At 37.1% G+C, this 8,515-nt stretch overlaps 1 protein-coding gene across 1 annotated transcript; it reads right to left on the bottom strand.

Annotated features, from left to right (window-relative positions):
- Nucleotides 1-203: 203 nt before the first annotated feature.
- LOC138877946 (uncharacterized) lies at nucleotides 204-1,838 on the bottom strand. The gene is made up of 2 exons (XM_070157591.1): nucleotides 870-1,838; nucleotides 204-425 (listed from the first exon to the last, which is right to left on the bottom strand). The coding sequence occupies exons 1-2, from the start codon at nucleotides 1,836-1,838 to the stop codon at nucleotides 204-206; spliced, it is 1,191 nt and encodes a 396-aa protein (XP_070013692.1).
- Between the last annotated feature and the right edge of the window lie 6,677 nt (nucleotides 1,839-8,515).

Genomic DNA, 8,515 nt, shown 5'->3' with positions numbered 1-8,515 from the left:
AGTGGCGAAAAACATAGATCTTGTCATGTCTTCACACGTACTACATTTCATGGTAATATAGTCAGCAATCCTTTGAACCCTCTCTCTTATGATGCCTTTCTCTTGCAACAAACGACCAATTTAACGGGATCTAGCCTCTAAGACCTAGGTTGCAGCGTGATTTTGCTATTGCAAGTGCTGTAAGTCCTCTTCCAACCATGCCATTAAGGCGTAACAATGTTCTCTCTGGCCTTAAATTTTTTGGCTTGTTTAGCCATTTCACCTTCGAGATTGCTAATCTCCTTTTCCCAACCTGTGACCCCTGTTTCATATCTTTCTTTCATCTGTTGAACGAAAGTTGCACGCCCCTCGGCATTAGCCAACCTCGTTCGCGCTTTTGCTAGTTCAGACTCAGCTTTCTGCAGATCATCTTCATAGTCACGTACCTTTTGAGTAAGGTTGTAAATGAGCCTTTCATCTTTCCTGCTTCTGCCCGGGTTCTCGGCTGCTATTTTCAGCTGTCGAACCTGGGCTCTGAGAGCTTCATTTTCTCGAACCAATCTTCTCCTCTCACCCTTATCCTCTTATGCCTGTAAATCATTTTTTTTTGTAACCATGTAAACATTACCATTGACAAACAAATACTTACACTTAAAGAGCACTTGTATCGCACACATACAGACATCATGCCTCCAACAGACAAATAAAGAAAAAACTAATTACATTTGCAGCTACTCTATAAAGTTTCTACATCTATGAGCTTTCTGAGATGAGCTAATTGTGTCTACTCTAGCTAGAATCTCTCTTTTTATCTGTATAACTATTCTTGCCGCCTGTACATGTATCCCTTTAAACAGTTTCTAGTTCCTTGCTTTTCAAGTGTGATAAACCATTGCTCCCCATGTTGCTGCAACCGGCTCTCTTTGAAATTTCTTCCATTTCTTCTTTTTGATGCACTGTAATATTGTCCTCAGACTTCCTAGTGGCAATTGCAATCCTGTCCATTGCTCCACTCCTTTCTTGACTTCCTGGAACCATGGGCAACCATTAAACAAGTGATCAGCTGACTCAGTAACCTGGTTGTCACAGAGACAATAACTTGACTCTTCTAATGGTATATTCAACTTTCCCAGTCTTTCTCTAGTGAGTAGTCTATTTTGAATAGTTAGCCACATGATGAATCTATGCTTAGGCTGTGCCACAGAAGTCCAAATTAGTTCAGCATTAGCCAACTTTGGGTGGTCATTCCTTAGTTCCATGTAACTCCTATTAATAGAATAGACTCCTGTTGATGTGAGCCTATATCTACCATGTATGTACCAATTCTGCATTTTATCAGCTAGCCCTTTGATCTTTCTACAGTACCAGCTACTATCTGCAGGTACTTTGTGATTCCAGATGTCCTCACCATTCTTTAAGTAGACACCATGTACCCATTTTATCCACAATGAATCTTTATTTACTACCAGTTGCCATACCATTTTTCCAACTGCAGCCATGTTCCAGAATCTACATTCTTTGATATTTAAGCCTCCATTCTTCTTAGAGCAACATACTTTATCCCATGCAACTAAGGATACTTTCCTCTTATTTTCTGAGTCACCCCATAAGTACTCTCTACACTTCCTATCTACCTCCTTCAACACACTTTGAGGAATAATGAATACAGATCCGCAAAAGTTGTATATAGAGAAGAAAACTGAGTTTATTATCTGTAATGTCCCAGCATAGGAGAGTTGTTTTGTATATGTCAATTTGATCTTGTTAGTGATCTTATCTATCAGCTGCTGGCATTCAAATTTACTCCACTTTCTTGAGGATAGTGGCAAACCCAGATATCCGATTGGGAACTCTCCCATTGTGAATTCAGTTCACTCTAGTAGCTGCTCCTTAACTTCTTCTGTCACCCCAGCTAAAAATATACCGAACTTATCCATATTAGCTTTCAAACCTGAAGCCTCACTAAAATGTTGTAATGCCTCTAGTACTCTTGACACAGACTTCACCTGTCCTTTGCAAAATATCATAAGATCATCAGCAAAAATGAGATGTGTGAGTTTCAGCCCTTTACACATTGGATGGAATCTAAGGTCAGGCAACACACTCATTGTATTCAAGGTTCTGGACAAGTATTCCATTACTAAAACGAATAGTAATGATAAGACAGGATCACCTTGTCTCAATCCCCGCTTTCCTTCAAAGAAGCCATGGCGCTCCCCATTTACTTTCACTGAGTACATTGTTGTAGTAACACATGTCATCATCCAGTTAATGAACTTATCAGGGAACCCAAATCCTCTCATTGCATCCTCCAGGAATGACCATTCTACCATATCATATGCCTTTCTCAAGTCAATTTTCATTAAGCATCTAGGTGATGTTCTCCTATTGTAATGCCTCAACAAATCATGACATATTAACACATTATGTACCATCGACCGTCCTTGTACAAAAGCATCTTGGTTATATGCCACTAAGTGTGCTACAACAGCCTTTATCTACTACAAATCATCTTAGAGATACATTTGTAGAGTACATTGCAACATGATATTGGTCTATATTGGCTTGCAAACTCTGGACTATCCACTTTAGGAATAAGTGCAATAATTATTGCATTCACTTGCTTTAATAACCTTCCATTCTCAAAGAACTACAGTATAGCTTCAGTGACTTCCTCTCCGAGAATAGAACATGTAGCTTTAAAGAAACCACTTCCATATCCATCTGGCCCAGGGCTCTTGTTGCTATCTATGCTAAACATTGCTTCCTTGACATCCTTCCCATTGAAAGGTCTGATTAACTCAACCTGTTGTGGTATGGACAGTAAAGGTCCATTCTGAATTATGCTGGTACATAACCTCACACTTGAGTTACCCCTAGTGCCCAATAGATCTGTGTAACAATCTACAAGCATATTAGCTATAACAGTTGGATCATTTTGCCAGATACCTTGTCCATCCTTAAGTTGTGTAGTAGCTTGCTGCAACCTTTTGTGTTTTATGACAGAATGGAAATATTTAGTGTTTTCATTCTATCATAAATCGTTGTTGAAGGTGACATTTCTCAACTTTTCTCACAAAGCATGAATGGAGGCCTGATATTCCTTTTCCTTTTCCCCCAGGCTAACCTTTCTTGAATTTTGTCATCAAAGGCTTGAACATGGGGCCTTTTGGCGGGCCTCACGGGCTCGGGCTCCGGCTCATTGTTCACATAAAAGCTCCTTTCAAACCAAGAAGCATAATTGGGATCAACTTCGCCCTTAGCCGGGTCTGGTACCTAGGTGTTACTTTTTAAATACCGATAACAATTCCAGTCCCTTTGAACTAAAGCCTCAGGGGTCGCTGCTTCCGGGTGTAGTTCAATGTCTTGGGTGCTTAGGTTTGCCCCTTCGGGTATCACCTGATATCTTCCCAGTTGTCTTAGAACTCTTTGTAGTGCATATGGTTGTATACTTCTTGCTCGCATCATCATCAAGTAGCCCTTTGAAGCGGTCATATATATGATCTCTGTTATCGGGAGCCATCCTATGGTCCATTCAATTTGATTTGCTCTCAATTTTCTCAAATAGGAAACCCACGCTTCAAACCCCTCCGGTGGTTTGTAATCTTCCACCCTTTCCTCATACTTTTTGATGAAATTGTTCCCATCTGAAGCGTATCTCATGAACTTAGGATGATGGTGAAGGTGTTCGATCATCTACATCTGAAGAAGAATGTTGTAGCCTTCAAAAAATTGACCCCTAGATTTGCACAATGTTAGTGCTCGATAAATGTCCGCTAGCACTAATGGGACAAGCGTGTGATCTTTTTTGTCGACGAGGACCTGCGATTCTGGCCATACAAAGGTTTATTGTACCCTCAAAATTCGGAAATGCCATGATGAAAGCAAACCGTCGATGAATTTGCCATGTGCTCTTGTCCTGTTTGTTACTCAACCCCTTCTCATGTGTTTCAAACCCGGCCGAGTGTCCAAACCTGAAATACAGGAAGTAGAATGAACAACTCCCTTTGCTTGCATGGTCCTTGCTCATTTGTTTGCTAATTTTCAAAAGATCGAAGAATTTGTGTACTGAGGGAGCCCTGGGGAATATGAGTTGCTGCTTTCTTAACTCTTGGCCAAAATCGATGTACCCGGCTATTTCTTCCAGAGTGGATGTGAGCTCGAAATCCGAGAAATGGAACATATTGTGAACGGGTTCCCAAAAGGTCACCAAAGCCTTAATTAAATCCTCTCGTGGTTTGATGTGCATGATGTCTACCAGGGAATCCAAATGCTCTCTTACCCAAAGTTGGTCATCTTCATCTAAATCATCCCACCACTTATGTAGCTGCATCTGAGCCCTTTCTATGACAGATTGCGGTGATTACTGGACGGTATTCATTTGTACCTGTGGAGGGTTAAGGTTAGGGTTGACTCTTGTGGACTCTTTTTGCAAAACAAGTTTTCTAAAAAAACAGCGGACAAGGACCCCTTTTATTGCTATGTTAGCAAAATGATCGTTTTTGCAAATATGGCCCCTTCACAATTCCAAATGAATTTTGAGGTCGGCGGTAAGTATTTTAAAAGAAAAAGACACCCTTTAAACAGACTTTCATGTTTCTCCCGAAAATAGCCTTATGACAATTAGAATGTAATCTAATGCTATTCCAGTAAGAAATGACTTAAAAACAAACCAAAGCTAGGTCAGCTTTATTGTTTTAACCAAAGCCCTGAAACACCTTTTATTTTATTATTTGGTAAAAATAAGGCCGAACCTTATGTGGGTTGCCTGCGTATCTCATATCCGGTGAGAATTAGACTTGTGTAGTTCAGGAAGATCGAGAATGTATTAAATATACTATCTCTTTTTGGAATTTTTTAAAGGAATGCTTTAAAAGAAGAAAGAAAATATATTTTTTTTGATTTTTTGATTTTATTTTTGTTTTATTTTTGAAAGAAAGACTTCTAAAAATTTATTTGCATTTGATTTGAACTATGGGAATTTTAAAAGTAAAAGAAAATATTTTTGTTTGAATTTCCATTTGTTTTCTCTTTTTCTAAAGAAGAAAGAAAATATTTTTGGGTTTTGGAAGTTGCCTCTTAATTTTCGAAAGAGGGACTTTAAGAAAATGCTTTGAATTTCTGAGCTTTTGTTTATTTACAAAAGTACTTCTAAAGAAAACCAAAGAATAATTTTTGACTTCAAAAAAAAATTCAAAATTTTTTATTGACATTTACGAAAGAAATACTTTTAAAGAAAGAAAAGAATATTTTCCCTATTTCTAAAACAAATTTTGGAAAAATACTCAAAATAAAGGAAACCCGTATTTTGGATTTTTCTTTTTATTTCTTTCTTTTTTTCGTATGAAAGACTTTAGAAAAAAGGAAGGATTTTTTTTTGATTCTTTTTAAAAATTGGGGCCGGAACCGATGAGGTTTGCCTACGTATCTCACATCCGGTGAGAATCAGACTCGCGTAGTTCGATCAGTTTTGACGGAACAGAGAAAACATGACACTTGACATTTTGGCTCATTTTGAAATGACTTTTCTTTTTTCAGAATTTCGGCAGAGTTTCCGAATTTTCTAAATACCTAACTCTCACTATTTTGATTTTCTTTTTTGATTTTTTTTTATTTTCTTTCCCTATCTAGAAGCCGGTCAACATGCAAGCCGAAACAAACAGATGTGCAAGTAGCACGTAAGATGCATCAGGGTGGTCTTTATTTTGGGTACACCTGTCCTAAACGGACCCAACCCCTGTGTTAAGTCCCCAAGGTTAAATGCACGTGATGCAAATAATCGTTCCTACTAGGGATCCGGCATGAGGTTGCGTTATTCTAGGTTTAAAACCTGGGGTTTGTGGTCTAGACTTGGGTTACCCGAGCGGACGACTGGGGTCGAGGAGGGGACAACGTACCAGGAGCAAAAAGTCTGCCCGGTCTTGTTGCTTGCCCAGCCTCGTCTTATTTGGTATAATTTCTACAAAAAAAGCGGGTCACGCGAACGTGTGCACCATTTCCAGAAGACTCATATGGGTGGCGTAAGAAGATATTTAAATACAGCTCAAGTAATATTAAAGCGGTAAATGACAATTAGCACATTAAGTCCACAAAATACAGTAATATCAACAATAAAGCCAAATAAAATCACATTAACAAGCTCGAATTCTTGAACCCTGAACCAGAGATTCTGGGTTCGATCCCCAGCAGAGTCGTCAGAGCTGTCACACCTCCTGTTTACACCCTGAGAGGGATATAAGGGAGTTTTTCCAATTAAAGTGTCATTATTCGAAATCGGATTATTTATATAATTCTTAGAGTCACCACTTGGAATATTTTAATTGGTGTCCCAAATCACCGATTTATTTTAAATCCCAAATCGAGAAAATTTCGACTTTCCTTTTGAAGTCTGCAAACCAGAAATTCTATGTAAGGAATTCTGTTAACCCGGAAGAAGGTGTTAGGCATTCCTGGGTTCTGTGGTTCTAGCACGGTCACTTAGCAATTTATACTTGGCTTAAATTATTTAACTACTCATTTTTAGGACCTACGTGCAATTATCTTTTTACCGCTTTTAAATCACTTGATTATTCGCAATTAAAGAATTGAGTTACGCGTACGTATACTCTTTTCCTTTGGCGCATCAAAAATCATGTCACGCGAACGTGCCCACAATTAATAACGCTTTGTTTATTTTATTAAGAAAAATTTTGTTGAAGTTGCGCGAACGCATTTCTCGAGTTATCTTCTAGAAGAAAATTATAATTATGTTACGCGCACGTATACATAATCACGATAATAGACTAAATCACGCCTAATGAAAGCTACGATGTTACTCAATTAATTAATTTTTCTAAAATTCGAGGTTAACAGGGAAGTCTAAATTTATGGATAAAATATTATTGATGAGTAAATTAATACCATCACTAAACAACTAATTATTTGTCTCAAACACACAAAAAAAAAACAAGCTTCAGGCATTAAGACAAATTCAATTCATGCCTTTCAATCACGCAGTCAAGTTGGACACACCGGAATGCGACAGAAATTACCCATATGTGATTAATCCAAAACTTTTCCTAATCAAATATCAGATCCCATCATGACATATATTTCCACACAATAAAATAGTGAATTCATTCTTAACCTAAGCTAAAGTTGGCCAACAAAATCATTACTCATGAATCTACCAAAATGCATTTCTATAGCTAACTGGATTTAACAATTCATTTGAAATTATATGAAATCACACGTACAAAATCCATAACCCAGCTATACTTGGTCAATTTCTGCCAAAAAGGTTTGAACATTATGTAAAAGCCACCTGCTCTACTGTTCCCTGTTAACTTATAGAAATGACAAAAACAATAGAAGAAAAATAAATTTACAGCGAAAAAAAGAATCTTCATTGGCTTTTTGATTACATAATGTTATAGTGGGAGACTCTTTAACACCAAATAATTGGAAACCACATATTAAAGCCTATCTAATTTTATTACTACTATTTTATCTCTAAAATAATAATGCACTATAGTACATTAAATATTAGGAGTAATATTTGGTACCAATGATTCAAAGCCAACCGTCACAGAATTTTTCAAGTCCTTTGACATTAAAAATGAAAAAAAAAACATATCCAAACGTTCCCCACCATTCACTGATTTCTTCCAAGTTACAAATAATGGGTGTTCAATTCTCATCAAAAGTCTTAGGAGGTGGCTGCCCTTTGTTGCAGTGAGCCACCAATGTATCAAAGCAGTAAACAAACATTTCAACAAAAGGAATTTGAAGGTCATAAGAAACATCAATAACTACAATGAATAATAGCTTAGCAGATCCCATAATATAGAGAATCACCCTATTACATAAATAATTACTCACTCATAGTGGCTGAAAATTTAAACATGAGGAAATTCCTAACAAGATGGCCAAAGCAAAAAAAAAAATTTTAAAAATCAACAAACCTACGCTGAAGCTGGTGCGTTTTTTTTTCAAAGAAGTCAAACCATTTTTTTTACGTATTTGTACATTATGGTACGAACACACCAGAAGCAACAGATTTTATATATAAATATGCAGAAGTTTGATTTCATAAATACACACAACGCATGATGCAATATGTATACATACATATACATATACATATATATGCATATATATATACACACGCACATTACGGCCCTCACATGATGCTATGCTTTTTTATGCAGCAAACAGTTAACATTTAACTTAAATTTTCAGATTTAAACACCTATTAGAACAATCAGATGAAGAAGATCTAGTAGCCAAACATAATGAACACACATAAATCAAACATAGTTTCAGCCAAAATAGTTCAAACTTTCATTCAAACAATTGATAGGGAATTACAAGTGAGCAATCACATACCTAAATGCAAAATACAGCAATCAAGGACCAAATGAAGGTCTGAAAATAGGGGAAATGAAGCTCAGCAAATTAGCTACGAAATCGACAGAAAACCAACGGCAAACCCACAGCTTCGAGAACCGGAAATCAACTCAATCCAAACCCATTTTTTGAGAACGCAGAATCAACA

Source organism: Nicotiana sylvestris, chromosome 9 (assembly GCF_000393655.2).
Source record: "Nicotiana sylvestris chromosome 9, ASM39365v2, whole genome shotgun sequence".
NCBI lineage: Eukaryota > Viridiplantae > Streptophyta > Magnoliopsida > Solanales > Solanaceae > Nicotiana > Nicotiana sylvestris.
The sequence above is the reverse complement of the archived record's forward strand: the minus strand, read 5'-3'. Positions and strand labels throughout refer to the sequence as shown.